This window comes from Megalopta genalis, unplaced genomic scaffold (assembly GCF_051020955.1).
Source record: "Megalopta genalis isolate 19385.01 unplaced genomic scaffold, iyMegGena1_principal scaffold0023, whole genome shotgun sequence".
In the NCBI taxonomy this organism is placed as follows: domain Eukaryota; kingdom Metazoa; phylum Arthropoda; class Insecta; order Hymenoptera; family Halictidae; genus Megalopta; species Megalopta genalis.
Genome location: NW_027476093.1, coordinates 2,513,403 through 2,529,372, shown reverse-complemented (window position 1 = coordinate 2,529,372; position 15,970 = coordinate 2,513,403). Strand labels below are relative to the sequence as shown.

At 39.8% G+C, this 15,970-nt stretch overlaps 1 protein-coding gene and 1 non-coding gene across 2 annotated transcripts; one reads left to right on the top strand and one right to left on the bottom strand.

Moving 5' to 3' along the window:
• Positions 1-141: 141 nt before the first annotated feature.
• LOC117217784 (transforming growth factor-beta-induced protein ig-h3) lies at positions 142-7,136 on the top strand. Its single transcript, XM_033465622.2, has 13 exons — positions 142-2,947; positions 3,215-3,313; positions 3,383-3,447; positions 3,539-3,684; positions 4,009-4,188; positions 4,284-4,584; positions 4,647-4,859; positions 5,282-5,419; positions 5,481-5,596; positions 5,671-5,861; positions 6,262-6,433; positions 6,702-6,824; positions 6,901-7,136. The coding sequence occupies exons 1-13, from the start codon at positions 2,838-2,840 to the stop codon at positions 7,042-7,044; spliced, it is 1,998 nt and encodes a 665-aa protein (XP_033321513.2). The 5' UTR covers positions 142-2,837; the 3' UTR covers positions 7,045-7,136.
• A 7,803-nt stretch (positions 7,137-14,939) lies between these two features.
• Positions 14,940-15,021, bottom strand: TRNAL-AAG (transfer RNA leucine (anticodon AAG)). The gene has a single exon. It is a non-coding gene; the product is annotated as a tRNA-Leu (tRNA).
• Between the last annotated feature and the right edge of the window lie 949 nt (positions 15,022-15,970).

Below are 15,970 nucleotides of genomic sequence, written 5' to 3'. Positions count from 1 at the left end.
CGAAACCCCGGGACTTGGCTAGGTATCGCGTAGTTACGATCCGCCGTCACGTAGATAATGTGCCCCATCCAGGAAGCTGATTAGAGCGCGGGAAGGGGGACAGGGTGAACGCCGAAAGAGGAAAGGGAGGCTGGGCCAGGGAGCGATAGAGACGGCCGGTTACAGGAAGAAGGCACTCATCGCGACGGGTCGCACGGCACTGAATAAGCAGAAGGGAGAAAAATATGTACCGCGCGAGTCTGTTTCGCGTAGAAATAGACCCGTGTCGATTGGATCCACGGCATCGGTTAAATTGCTCTAAATGGATTCGGAAACGGTTCATCCCTAACGCGTACCCCTTTTTTCAAACGATCGAAGTATGTCGCAGCGCTCCGTGTTTATTTACCGTTCTATCCGCGGATCGGGGAACGTTGATTCCAGCAACACATGCCCGCGATTGTCTCTCTATTTGTGGATTAGCTCTTATACGGTTGCCGCGGCAATTGTTTAATCGGTTGGCCGACGCTCTCGTTTGTAGAACCGATTCTAGGTGCAGTGATCTCTCCTTAAATTCGCGCTCGGATTGCGCACAAAAATGGAGAAGTTGGGAAGAGGAGGTACGATTTTTATTCGAGACGCAAGGCTCGATTTTATAGTTGTTGATAATCGGTAACTATAAAAATGAATCGCAAGGCTCGAATAATCGTATCTACTCAATTAGGGAGAATTTACTGTATTTGGTATTCCGATTAACGTCTTCCGGGTGCGACTTTCATTTAGAATTCATAATTTAATTTAATATTTTTCTTCCTATGTGCTCGAATTCGCAAGACTCCTCTTACCAAATTGTCCATTATTGTGCACCATCTGAGTGCCAATTAGGGTATTATTACAATTTACTGCAATATTTACCAAAAAGAAGACTGCGTCGGTCCGTTTTTCACCACTGAATTACAGTTATGTGTTACGAATTTAATAAGTTGATGCTTATTAACACTAGATTTACGGAACCCGTCAAAATGGCGGGTCGCTAATTCTTTCATTCATGATTATTCGTATCGTATATTTACGCGAGTTATTTAGTCAATTTATATGTTACTTAAACGTTACAATAACACCTGTTAAAAATCAGAATAAATGTCTTATCGTTACTTTTGCAAACTAATATAAAACAGCTGTATTTTGTGCTCGGTAAATCTAGTATTAATAATTTGATAACTTAATAAGTCGATGCACAGTAGCTCCGAAGCAGAAAGAAAAGTCTTCTCGCAATCTTAATCGGTGCACAGTTGTTGCATACACTCGGTTAAATTCCAAAGACTTGCTTTTTTTAAAGCCGACATCATTGTCTGTAGAATGATTTATCGTCGCACGCGAGAAAGTTCGGCGATGATCCTAAGACTGGTTTGTGAGAAATGGTTATACCATTTCCATAGCCTTGGCCAACATTTGAATTCGTAGAAGCAACGCGGAGGATCATGGGAGGATCTTCTGTGAATCGTAAATTTCTGCTGATCAAATTACACACTGCATAATAGACCATGCGCGTACGCTCGCCTTGAGATCTGTTGGTAAATCCATCGTCAATGTGTTACGAGCTGGCCGAGCTTTTACTTTCAGCGTGTTCGTCAAAAATACAGATCGCAATTGGAACGCTCCGTTGCGGGTTATTTTGAAAGCATGTAGGAAACTGGTCAATTTGTAGGGCCCCTTTGTATATCCGTTAGGAGGTAACCTAATTCCTCTAGTAATGATGGCTATGAGTGGTGACTACATGTAGAGTAATATCGGGTTCACAGTAGATAGCGCAGACGTGTAACGCGAGAATACGCTGATTCTTATCTGGGCGGGATGCTCGTTACGATTTCATTGATTTCGGAATGTAAAAAAGCAAGGGGTGCACGTGTGTATATGTCAAGGCCACCGATTTTGATTTTATACACCTTTCGAACATTCGAATGTTTAATACAGTAATGTCTCTCTAATTGACGCTCAGATTGTCCACAGAAGAGAAGATGCAATTATTCGAGCCTTGCGAGTCGTTTTTACAGTTACCGATTTTCAACAATCATAAAAAACGAGCTGCAAGTATTCCCTCTTCTCAAATTGTCCATTTCTGTGGACAATCTTAGCGTCAGTTAGGGAGACATCGCGTATGCGATGGCAACTAATTAATTCGGGATGCATTAGCGCATGCGTTAGTAAGCATCGATGCTAAAATAAATTATTCGAGCGAGCGATAATGAGTGAATGTTGCGCATTTTTTCAATAGCCAGACAACACGGAATATAGATATTTATGATAATACTAAAATTGTTTTTCGGTAACATTGTATCAGCTACAGTAATGTCTCTCTAATTAACGCTCAGATTGTCCACAGAAATGGACAATTTGGAAAGAGGAGATACGATTATTCGAGCCTTGCGACTCGTTTTTATACTTACCAATTTGTCAACAATTATAAGAACGAGCTGCAAGACTCGAATAATCGTATCTCCTCTCTCCAAATTGTCCATTTTTGTATTCAATCTGGGCGTCAATTAGAGAGACATTACTGTACATCTCGGATGGACGGATAAACGTCCGTACGATATACGCTGGTCGTGCTTAACTGCTTCCATGACAGTCGAATCTGTGTTTCGATTCATCACAGATTACGATTGTAAGCAGATGTCAAATGCATCAATTAAATGCTCCGCGAAAAATCAGAAAGATAACATCGAGACGAGTTTCAGCAGCCGCGTAAACGCAAGACTGGTGGGTGGGAGAACATCCTATAAGATATAAATCGTCGCGGTTCGGAACGACACGTAAAAATCGTTCATTTAACGAAACAAGTGTATTTTCGCGGCTAAATCATGTCTCGCAAAATTTTCATAAAAATATTAACGTTATCGGTGATGTGCGCCGCGATACGCGCGGTTCGAAGAGTTCCGCGGTGGAATATTAATAACACGCAAAGACAAGGGTGAGAATTAAATCTTTATTCTTTATTTCACTGTATTTTAATAATATTATATTTCATGTTACATTCAATACTACATGGTGTTCACAAGAGTGCCTCGCGAAGATTATTCAAAAGAATTTTATTTATCGATAACGTTCGAGATTTAATGTAATTGTGAAAACCATTCGGCTTTAAGTCACGTCAATGAATAATTATAGAACCATTGCGTTCATAAAATTTCGCGAATGAATACGATATTCGAGTAGCAAGTAATTTTTGTGGACGTAGATCCAACATATGCGCCGTAGAGGCGAACGACGACATAAATTACACCTATTACACCGAAAGCAAAGAGTGGAATCCTCGACAAATTTGTGGCAAGCCGACGTAAGTCTAATTTCGCTTAGTGCTTACCGTGCTGTTTAAAATATCTTATTTAAATCTTTCGCTCTGCAGATCCGTTAGATACGAGTGCTGCGCAGGATATTACAGAGTCGCGGGCCATCCTGGATGCACAGGAGGTACCGGAATTAATCCTAAATCCGACGTTGTACGCTTTTACACACCGTTCACGCGTACGTTCTTTTAACCACGTTATCATCGCACTTCCAGTGAAACCATTGCTCGACGTAATCGAGACTGCGAAACGCGTGGGCTCGACGAAATTCGCAAGATTGATCGAGACATCGAATCTGGCAGAAAAATTACGAGACGGTCCTTCCGTCACGATCTTCGTTCCCTCCGAGGAAGCATTCGACGTTAGTTTGCTACCGAATAGAAGCTTAATTACTCCAAAATACAGTAACGTCTCTTTAATCGACGCTCGGATTGTCCAGAAAAATGGACAATTTGGGAAGAGGAGACACGTTTATTCGAGCCTTACAGCTCGTTTTTATAGTTGTTGACAATCGGTAACCATAAAAAACGAGTCGCAAGGCTCGAACAATCGTGTCTCCTCTTCCAAAATTGTCCTTTTTCGTATACAATCCGAGCGTCAATTAGGGAGACATTGCTGTACATCGGAGAACGGGGCTGGGAGAATCGATCTTTCGATCAGTTAACACTTGTCACTAATATTTTAGACGTACTTAAGAATAAAAGGAATTTTGCCGGAGTGGTTGCTGGACGGCAATAACTACGTAAATCTGATCGCGAATCATATAGCAGACAGACGGATACCGTCGAATCATTGGCAGGCGAATCTTTTAGTTCCGTCGAGATTGCAGGGAAACATTTTGAGGCTCAATAAATTTTCCAACGGCGTGAGTGTCTTTCCCATTTAAACATTTAACATCCGATTTAACACAATTTAAACATCGTCGATACGAACTGTTCGTGAAATCCATTCGTTGCGCAGATGGAAACAGTAAATTGTCATAGAATCGTTCGCAAAGATCAATTCGCTACGAACGGCATCGTGCACGTGATCGACGGATTGCTGGATCTCGCGTTGGCAGAAAATTCGGACATCGTTGATCTAGCTGCGAAAGATGGAAGATTCGGAATATTTTTAAGAGCACTCGAGGACAGCGAATTGGGCAACAGAGTCAGATACAGCGACGTTCCGTGTACAATATTTGCGCCTACGGACGAAGCCTTCCAACGGATTCCGGAACAGCAATTCAATCGCATAATGACCAATCCTGACACGTTGAACGGTATGAAATTTATATTCGAAACAATTGTTTCACGATTTCGACGTGCCATGCAATTTCCGCAGCGTTGATCGCGCATCATATCGTCGCGCATCCCGTGTGTGTGCCGAACATAATTTCGGAGTATCGCGCGACAACGATTCTGCGAGAACAAGAATTGACTCTGAGCTGCGGCCCGCGCGGGCCTATCGTGGACCAAGCGAATTTGAAGGCCGAAATGTATCATGGGCAAAATGGACTGCTGTATATCCTGGATCGTGTGCTGCTTCCTGATCGAGGTAGATCACAGTTATTGCGACAAAGTTTGGAACTACAGTAATGTCTCCCTTATTGACGCCGAGATTGCACAGAAAAATGGACAATTCGGGGAGAGGAGATACGATTTTTATTCGAGCCTTGCGGCTCGTTTTTATAGTTATAGATTGTCAAGAGCTATAACAATGAAGCGCAAGGGTTGAATAATCGTGTCTCCTCTTCCCAAATTGTCCATTTTTCTGCAGAATCTGAGCGTCAGTAAGGGAGACATTACTGTATATATTTATGAGAATGTTTCTCGATATATGAGCCGTTTATTTTGAAAGTAGCATAAGTCACTTTTTCAAAAAAATCGAGTTAATGGTAACACTAATTACAAAAAAAAAGAAAAGTGACTTATGCCACTTTCAAAATAAACGGCTCATATCCTGTTTGGTACTCGCAGCGAAGACGATTTTGGATTTGGCGAAGGAGGAAGGATTGTTCACATTTCTAGCGATAATTAAGGCAGCTGGACTAGAAGAGAGTCTGAGGAGTTTGCAACATTTCACGATGTTCGCTCCCTCTGAGACAGCTATGCACTGTACGTATTTCTTCTCGATTGGTTTTCAACGGTTTTCGTTGATTCGAACATTTCTTTGCAGCCTTATCCGAGCAACAACTCGCGACGTTGCGGGGCAATCAACGGAGCGCTCGAGACTTCGTACTAAATCATATAGTCACAGGAACGTACTTCACCAACGAGATGAGCAGCAATCAAGCGAGTTACCCGCGAAGTTATTAACATTTTCGCGCTTAACGTGAACATGCTCGTTAAATTGTAGTTTGTTGTAGGTAGCCAGAACCATCGAGGTAGGAATACCTTTACGATTGCAAGTGTATCGAGGAGCATATGGTATAGAGAACGCCCTCATCGTGAAAGCTGATAGAAGATGCAGCGATGGGATTTTACACGTGATTAGTCACGTGTTGCATCCAGCGGAGGAATCTTTGGACTATATACTGCGGAGGGAGGGCAAATTTAGGTACAGCGAGAATAAAAATTCAGTAATTAACTTAATGACGATATTACGCGTCTCGCATTGCTCGAAACATTCAACTTGAATTTTCATTCATTTTGAAAATATTTAAACTAATATTGCATCGTTTACTAGTTTCGGAATGGCCGGTATAATATATACAATATAATATAATATAATATAATATAATATAATATAATATAATATAATATAATATAATACGATATAATAATATATAATATAATATAATACAATATATAATGTATACAATAATAAATTTAAATTTATTATTGTAAGAATTTGTGAGAGCAAAAAGTAATATTTACCACATCCGCGTAAATTCTATAATTATAAGACCAATAGAATATTTCAGGATAAGAGGCACGTAAATAAAAAACTGTTGCAGCATTTGGTTAGATGCGCTGGAAAGGATTAAAGGTGTTCAGCCGGATATATATAATAACTTCCACCATGCTAATTCTTCGTGCACGTATTTCATCCCCTCGGACGACGCATTTAGACGACTGGGAAACATTAAGCTTCGAACGTTGCTGGAAGATAATAATTATTTAACGAAGGTATGATGAAAAAATACAATGCAAAGAATATAATCACTTGTACAGGGTGTCCCAAAATTGTGTTACTTCCTAAAAAGGTGTTAACGGTTTATGAATAACCTTGTTTTGATGATACGATAATGTTGTTCCTAATGAATAGTGCATATTCAAACAGTTGTTTTATTTAGTTAATCGTTTATATGTTAGGTCGGAATTTGTGCATATTGCTCTTAACGCTACCTTATTCAAAATTTTTGTTCAACTATCAGTATACTTTATTACCTTCCAGATGGTGAAAAATCATATTGTGGACAATATGATGCTTTCTGAAAGTTTTAAGCCTAATCTTCAGTATACCGTGAAGACAAAGGAGAACGCAGTGAATGTTATGAGAACGAATAATAAGATACTGGTGAGTCCCTTCTTATGAATTCAATTACATTAGTGAATCACATCGAATATTTTTTGCGAATAATAAAAATCTTTAGGTAAACGATGCAACGTTTGTAAAATGCGACATTTTGAACAAAGCGGGTGTAGCGCATGAGATAAACTCGGTATTGCTACCTGAAAGTTGTTCTCGTGGATATAAGAGAACAAAAGACGGACATGTGAAAAAAGTGTGCCTTTGAAAAAGGTGACAGAGATTTGTGTATAATCTATAATCGCTTGATAACAAATCTGTAAGTAGAAATAATAAAAATAGAGTTTGAGTAACAGCAGATACATTTTGTACATTATTAATGTGTCAAGCTCCGTAACGAACACCTAAAAAAGTATTTAGTGTTTTTAGAAAAATAATAAAATATAGCAACTGTATATGTTCCACCTAAAAATGAGTCTTTAAACTTCCTATTACCATTTCCGTATCACGCTCATTGTTATCGATATTTCAGAAATTTAAGCTTCTTAGTCAGACTCGAGTATTCTGTATACCTCATTTGTATTATGGCACTGGTTTAAATCCTGCCACTGGCTTTTAGCGACGTCGGTATCTTAAAAAAAATGTAACAAGGAACCCCATATCACACACGAGGTATAGACACTGGGTTCGATGGTGATTTTCAGAGTATGCGATTGAAAAGAAATCGTAGTCTCACTACAGGAGGGAAAATTTTAATTTTTTAAGTGCAAGTCGCATTAGTTTCCTGGGAGGGCTGCTTTATGGCACCCTTAAGTACTGAGGGTGCCTCTTTCCGGATCCTCCGACGATAAAAATCGAGTTATCATAGGAAACGTTAAACGACTGTACTTTTTTATATACTATTTCGTCTGAATATATTACATATGTAATAATAAAAGAATTGCGCTAATGCAATATACAGACTATATCATTTATAGTATATACAAATTTTCATGTACAAGAAGTTCGAAATAAAAAAGTCAATGCATCGTTTTCGTAGCCTACATTACTATGTAGACTACCGGCATGCTGGCCGCTGTCTTTTTTTTCCTATTGTCCCGAGTTTCTATTCTTTCTCTCTCTCTCGTTCTCTCTCTCTCTCTCTCTCTCTCTCTCTCCCTCTCTCTTTCTCTCTCTCTAACAAGATGTCAGCAACTGCATAAATATAAAGGCGAAGCGTGAGGCTCGAATAAACGCGGATGATAAAATTGAACAAAATTTTCGGATGATAAAATGCATTGGATATCCAGTCTACTCCTATACCTCATCTATAATAATACGATGTATGCCAGATCTACTTCTATACCTCATCTGTGATAATACGATGTATGCTCGATTTACTTCTATACCTCGTTTGCGCTAATACCTCGCCTATGTTGGTACGAATTGCCGACTGTAGAGACGCTGTAGTACAGTGGCGGACTCTACGGTCAATTAGTGAAGTACATCCGATTGCGACGAAGGAAGCCGTGCGTCTGAGCTGGCATTTAAAATTACATTGTTGCTGTATTATTACATCCCTATGAAAACTATGGATGCTGCGATAAAAGCGTACAAGCGATTTGCATGGAAACTAAGTAATCTAAAAACGTACTCTAAAGCTGTCTTAAAATATGGTAGGATTCGATTACGAATCTTGTCCTGTCAAAGACATCCTTGCGAACGCGTTACAGGTGTCGCTGCGATTTCCGTCGCAGATTCGTCGCATCCACCAATGTTAATTTTGTTTAAAAATCTGCGCTTATATTTCGGTGAATTTAGTCGTAGATTTCGGTTACCGTATTCCGTTGGGTTTTCGGCTGGCCATTGCATGTATTTTCCTTGAGATCTAAGAAAGAATCAGTTGCATAGATCAGTCACTTAGATTGCTACGCAGTACGTCGTAGTCCTTTATTCATCCTAATCTATTTTCACATTGTTTCGCAATTGAATTCAATCGATTGTTATTGTTACAGATCTTGAAATCACATGCGGGGCAGGGAAGCAACGCGGTGGGACTTCGTGGTGGAAAAGCCGATGCAAGTGTCATCTTTATCAGCACACGAAGCATCTATAATCTACCACACATCTATAAGACATAATCTATATGGATGGCTGAGATCGCGAGGCAACGGCTCGGGCTGCGACAAGGAGGAAGGGATGTAAGTATAATCTTCATTAATATGCATAATGCATATTATTATTATTATTATATAATATATAATTATTAATATAATACATGATTATTATATATATATATATATATATATATATATAATATATAATTATAATATATAATTATTAATATAATATATGATTATTATATATATATAATATATAATTATTAATATATTATTATTATGCATATTATTATGCATACTGAATAATTTCATGAACGATGTTTCGTGCATTTTAATATCTCTGTGCTTTTTTCTTCCTGCTCCAGGACCCTAACGCAGCGCCCTCTTCCCATCAAGTAGTGAGTGAACATTCAGAGTACTATTTTCTTTTTTTTATTACGTAGAAATTGTAGACGATTTCAACGAGTACAGTGACCAAGGGATTGCCCGGCAATCCTTTGAGTGGTAATCCGTTTCCCAGTTAGGTAGGGTCTTTCTACGCGTCGCGATTTTCTGCGATTGTTTTAGGTTTTATTAATTTCATTTCAAAGCTGTTGAAAAAAATTAATGTTTGAAAAAAAAAATTATATATTATATTAAAAAAGTATATTGGTGCATTTACGGTACCAATGTATCGAATAACTTTCCTCCGTTTAATTGCATTAGAGATCACGCGCATACAGACGTTTCGCGACAGGCAAAACATATTTGAGCCGTTTATTTTGAAAGTGGCATAAGTCACTTTACCGTAATGAAAAGTGGCGATTTTTTAATGTTTATACGAAATTATTTATACTGAGAAAAATATCAGTATCCTGAGATAACAAATACAAGTAAATCTTCTCGAAAGTTAGCATCCATATTTTGAAACGTGTTAAAAAACGCAAACCCTTAAATATATCGACTTAAAAACAAAGTGACTTATGCCACTTTCAAAATAAACGGCTCATTTGATAAAAGTACAAAATAGAGTTTCTTTTTCTTGTTGTGAAATTATTATTGAACATATTTGTGAACACGTTTTAAAATTAATATTATGAAATTATTATTAAACGTACTTTCCAATGAATTCGAAGAATCTTAGCTCGAGGAACTAACGACTCTTTTCAGATAGGATTTTCAGAGATCCGAGGTTCCATGCTCGTTGCTCGAATTCTTTCGAGTGCCCAAACGTTACTCGGAGGGTGCGAGCAACGGCGCATGGAACGGTATTTAATAATAATAGCGACTAACAATGACCAGCGTATCGTGCACGACGTAATTGCCACTTATGTGTGTGTGTGTTTGATTAGGCAGTGGATTTTGCGTCGGTTCGTTAAAATAGCTCGAATCGGACATATTCCATACGATCTATGTCCTGCAACGTGGTTCTCTATGGAACATGTACGCACAGAACGTTCATTTTCTATTCTTATCGTTTGAAACGGCTTAATAAAAGCTCGCAAGAGTCTCGAAAAGTTCAACTCCACCGAAATGGTATTTATTCTAGAACGACTAGTATTACTATTCAATTAGAATCTCGTCCGAGAAACTCTCTTCTCAATTAAAATTCGATGAAATCGCAATGATCGCTACCATTGTCAGTCGATTTCAGGAACTAACATGTATCTTAGAATGGAATTGGGGTGTCAGAGGCGTCCCGGGACGTTCTCCGCAGGGTGCAGCACCTCAACGTATGAATAAGAACCGTGATGCGAATGTGTTGGTGCGATTGTTTTGCCATTTTTTAAATATAGCGTCAGGCAGGATAGGTAACTTGCCTTAACGGTGTGTGTGTGTGAATTGTTAGGTAGGGCCGAGGCTGGATATCGCTCTCTTTTCGGGCAGGCCGCGAATCGCACGATAGTCAGCCACCGGTAGGGCTCGAAGGACTCGATTCGAGGTCGATTCGAACGGTGCACGACGTTCGATGCGCGGCTCGAGATCGATCCTTCGAGGATCCTAGGGGGCCGCGCACCGAGGCCGTAACGGATCGTCGTGCTGCAGTTGTGCGAACGGACATTAGACAAACCAAATTAGAAATATTTTCGACCGGCAGGTGGCACACGCATATGTTTCTGTGATCACGGGTATCGGTAAAAATGTAACGCAAGAGAGAAAGCAAGCTAAAACAGAAGGATAGCGACCAAACATGGTTGCCACATTTCATTCCTCGCCGCAATGTTGCCATGTCGTCAAAACTGTTTCACAAACTGAGTTTCATGAAACTGATTCCTGCTTCATGAGCCCGTTCTGCCGCGCGCTAGGTTAGTAGACCAGGGGAAGGTGGCGTGCGGGGCAGTCGTGAGCGGTGCGGCAGTTGCAGCAAGAACGCTCGTCGGATATTGTAAATATCTCAACAATAATAAAGAAATGGACATTTCTACAACCGAAGCCCCCCAGCTTAGACTTTTCTAAATCGAAATATCCAACTCCCGAACTGCTCACTCGAATATTGGCACGTCCATCTTACTTGATACGAACAGTTGTCACGAAGATATTCTACCGCGCGCTAATATTTGTAAAAAATAAAAAACAATTGTCTTTGAATAAATTCACTTTAATAACGTCTACTTTACTTCACGACTTGCTCACGAATAATACACTAAATGTTCATAAGTGCCATCCTAAAAGTGCATATTTTATTCCTGAATAAGCAAAAAATAGAAAGAGATCGGAGATAAGTGGAGAGTAATAAATAAATTAGTCATAACAAAACTCACAAAAGTGCCAACGCTAATTAGATACGCAATAATGGATATAGATAGATAGAAACAATTACCAGGTCAGAGATGCTTATAAGTGTCACCCTAAAAGGCCATATTTTATAATCCCAAATAAACAAACTTTACAGCTTACAATACAGAATTACACGATGAATATCAATAAATTGAATGTTTTCCTTGGTTTTTATTAAGTTATTTTTAATGCCCGGATATATTCGAATCTGAACATTTTAGCGACATAAGTTGCGACGCCGACCGTATATATACGGGTCTGCACATTTTGGCCGGTTTTGCACGCCCGTGTTAATACGTTTCTGGGGTTAATTTTAAATGGTAAAAAATCATTTTTATCATTCCTGTTATTTATTTTACTTCCGCACGCCACCTTCCCCTGGTCTAGTAACCTAGCGCGCGGCAGAATATCTTCGTGACAACTGTTCGTATCAAGTAAGATGGACGTGCCAATATTCGAGTGAGCAGTTCGGGAGTTGGATATTTCGATTCAGAAAAGTCTAAGCTGGTGGGCTTCGGTTGTAGAAATGTCCATTTTTTTATTATTGTTGAGATATTTACAATATTCGACGAGCGTTCTTGCTGCAACTGCCGCGCCGCTCACGACTGCCCCGCACGCCACCTTCCCCTGGTCTAGTAACCTAGCGCGCGGCAGAACGGGCTCATGAAGCAGGAATCAGTTTCATGAAACTCAGTTTGTGAAACGGTTTTGACGACATGGCAACATTACGGCGAGGAATGAAATGTGGCAACCATGTTTAGTCGTCTTTTGATTAAAAATATTTTGGATGGAAGTGTAAAACTATGTAATTTGTCGATCTGTATTATCGACTGTAAGTAACTATAGTTACCGGCAAGCTCGCTGTGGTGCATCTTTTGATTGGAAGAGAACTGTGACGCTAGTAGTGAAGAATGTCGGAAGCTCGAGATGGTGTTTCCGATACACAATTCACATCAAGTAATCGTGTGTCTTAATTAACTAAGTAATCTACTGAAAATACACTCCACTGCCTTTGTACATGCCTTATCTCGGGGTCTTCGGATGCGAATTTTCGGTTCGAGCTCTATATCTCTCGATATTTACGAAAAACTGTTAGCGGCGGCCATCTTGTGTCGTCTTGCTCGTGAATTGACACCACTCTGGCCGAATATTGCAAATATCTCAACAATAATAAAAAAATGGACATTTCTACATCCGAAGCACCCCAGTTTAGTCTTTTGGGAATCTAAATTTTCCACTTACGAACTGCACATTTCGATATTAAAGCGTCAGATTTACTTGATAGAAACCTTTAAAACTAATATACGTATATGGCTTTTCTTCTATGTGTGGGTCGTCACAGTGTGCAGTAACCCACAACCTTAGCTTCCGCGGTCGCGGACGCGAACGCGCGGGATCAGGGCTCTCGAAACGAAACGACGCCGGCTCCATCGCACCAGCAGGATCATCGGCTTTTTTCGAGATCTTGTTACCCGGTCTCGGAACTCGTCGATCTTCTACTAGCTGCGGAGCACGTGTAAGGTTCTAGATTCGTCAGGCGAATCGCCGAAGAAAAGAAGAGGCTTCAAGACCGAAGAGGCCCCTCCGACAAACTGCCGAGGGGGGCCAATTTATTGTCGTTACCCCACTTTGTCGCTGTACTCGTTTGCAGAAACATTAATTGCGTAGTTGTAGCGTAGTTGTAGCGTCGAACGCATGGGCTGGCCCCGCCGCCCCAACGATCGGCGTTGTTTGAACTAGCGTTGCTAGTAAAGTCGGTCGCAATCTCTATTGGTTTTGAAATTGATTCTGTATAGTGTAGCGTTGCGAATCGAATAATCGTGATTTTTCATTTTGACTGTTGTGCACAGTAGTTTCAAAGACTACGTTGCGAAATAAAAGCGATCTCGCGTTGAGTTGATCGATTTTCGAGATTTTTAAAGTCCACTTGCTTTCGGAAAACAGTCTTTTGGATCTCTGTTCATTGAATAGCGTTGCGTTGACAAAATTGCGTTGCCATAGTTTGCTTCTCGACTTTCCAGGCGCCCATGCTGCGGCTGCAACGAAGGGCAGGCTTCGCCGCCCCGACAACAGCTCGGATGGACATATCCGTGACTTTTCATAGCCCTGCGAAATGACGACGCATTGGTTTAGTTAATTTTCAACAGAAATCGATGGTAATGTCAAGGTTGTGTCAAGGTTATATCATTTGCAATCGCAAATAGTCGCTATTTTTCTTTGTCACATATACAGGGCATTCCAAAAATGTTACGCAATCTGGAAATGGGGGATTTATGAGGTCGTTTGATGCAATTTTTTCCTTAGCAAAAATGGAATCCGCGGCATTACATTACCTTAAATAAATAACGCCTTATTGACTAAGCATGTGTCAACGAATTATTGCTGATATCTATATTATATATTATTATTATATATTAATTTATTATAATTTATTATATTATTATATATATTATTTATATTATATTATATTTATATTTATATTATACAATTACTAATTAGGTAATTAGTGAAAATAATTGCTCAATTGTCCATAAAAGTAATTACACTTTATATAGTACTTCTGCAGTGCATGTTTCATAAATATTAATATTAATATTCATAAATATTAATATTCAGCACTTGTAGTAGAAATGAAATATACAGGATATTCGCTTCTTGCTAACGTGGTTATTTCTCACGAACTATCGGTAACGCTGTCATAATAATTACGACAGCTATAACAAAAATAAATAACAGAACTCGAGATACGCGGAATAACTTTCGTTGGTACAAAATTTCGAATTTAACAAAACGTGCTGTAATACGAATGAGGTATGCGGAATACTCGATTCTTGCTAAGAACACGGGCTCGCCTATTTTCGAAGGCTTAGCGGATAACAAAGATTTTTACTCTCGCATCCTACATTCTCATGGGCGATTGGTACTCGTCGACGCTTCGTTGAATTACATTGATAATTTTTTCAATTTTCCTCAAAAAATGCTTCAGTTCAAGTAGTATAATTATACACAATTGCGATCAAGGAACTATATAAAAGCACATAGATTAACTTTTAACCCTTTGCAGTCGAAGCTATTTGAATTCGAAATCCAAAACATGATTTCTGATCTACAGTATTTCTATTTTATATAATTTATTGCGATTTATGCATATGAAATTGAGCTTATTGGCAAGTACAGTGCAATTTTAATCGCTTTTTCTTTAAATATAAACGAGTCTGATGCTCTTAGAATGATATTGAAAAATAGTGTACCAATTTTTAGTGGCGCCACAGGGTCGCCATTCGGATGCAAAGGGTTAAAAAAATATTGGCAGCGGTGGGATTCGAACCCACGCCTCCGAAGAGACTGGTGCCTTAAACCAGCGCCTTAGACCGCTCGGCCACGCTACCAGATGTACAGATTCCTCTCGCAATACACAGATCTGCTGAGATAATCGATATTTTGAAACAACGGTGTTTTCATAATTACTCACGAGCACCGTTCAACGAATAAAAATTATGCATAAACATACAAAAAAAGCTGAATATTTCAGGCATACACTTTGCTATACTCATAGTTAAATACAATGGATTGGAACTGTTTATCGCGTTTCACATTTTAATATCGCATTTTCTTTAAATTTCTTTTTTCCGAAAACTTCGACCGCCTTTCGCGAAACGAACGTTTCCGTAATTTTCACTATGGCAAATTTTCAGAAGGAAATTTCTAACCGTTGTAACACTTTACGTCATCGGATCCCCCCGTTGCAGCACGATTTCTGGCATCTGTAGCATGCAGCGACGTTACACGAAGATTAGGATCCCGCGGAGAGACAAATTCGTAGTTTGTTGGCCACATGTCGTGGGCGTAGGTGCTGTGAATTAAACAAAGGCAGTCTCCGGGCGGGGCTTTCGATCCGTTTGGCCGGGGCGCATGCGTTCTGGTTCGCTGCTCGAGGCACCGTGAACCAACATGTTGTATGTACAGAGAAGCGAGAGGAGCGAACGAACGAACGAACGAACGAACGCATCCCTATTTTTTCGCGACGGCCATTTTGTACGCCGACTTAATATTCGCCTCTCATTTTCTCTCCCTTCGCGTCTGTAACTTTATATCAGCGCGATGAAGTTCAATTGTCATACTGGTGGTCCTTTGTTCTCGCGAGTCCCCGGCACCCGTAATCGAGTCAGTTAGCGCCCTTACGCAGCGAATACTAACAATTCCGGAGCGGATTAGTCATCGATCTGTAACAATTACCGCTCCTGATGCCCGCCGATGACAGGTGGTTAATGGAAATCGAAAGTTAATCCAATCGGATCTTGCACTCGACGACGACGACGACGACGCTGTTTTGACAAT

Bases quoted from the DNA above. Each gene is read 5' to 3' on its own strand.
- LOC117217784 (XM_033465622.2), top strand. From the start codon at position 2,838: ATGTCTCGCAAAATTTTCATAAAAATATTAACGTTATCGGTGATGTGC. The intron at 5,597-5,670 runs GCGAGTTACCCG...AGTTTGTTGTAG, and splicing joins ACGAGATGAGCAGCAATCAA to GTAGCCAGAACCATCGAGGT. The intron at 5,862-6,261 runs GTACAGCGAGAA...AAACTGTTGCAG, and splicing joins CGGAGGGAGGGCAAATTTAG to CATTTGGTTAGATGCGCTGG.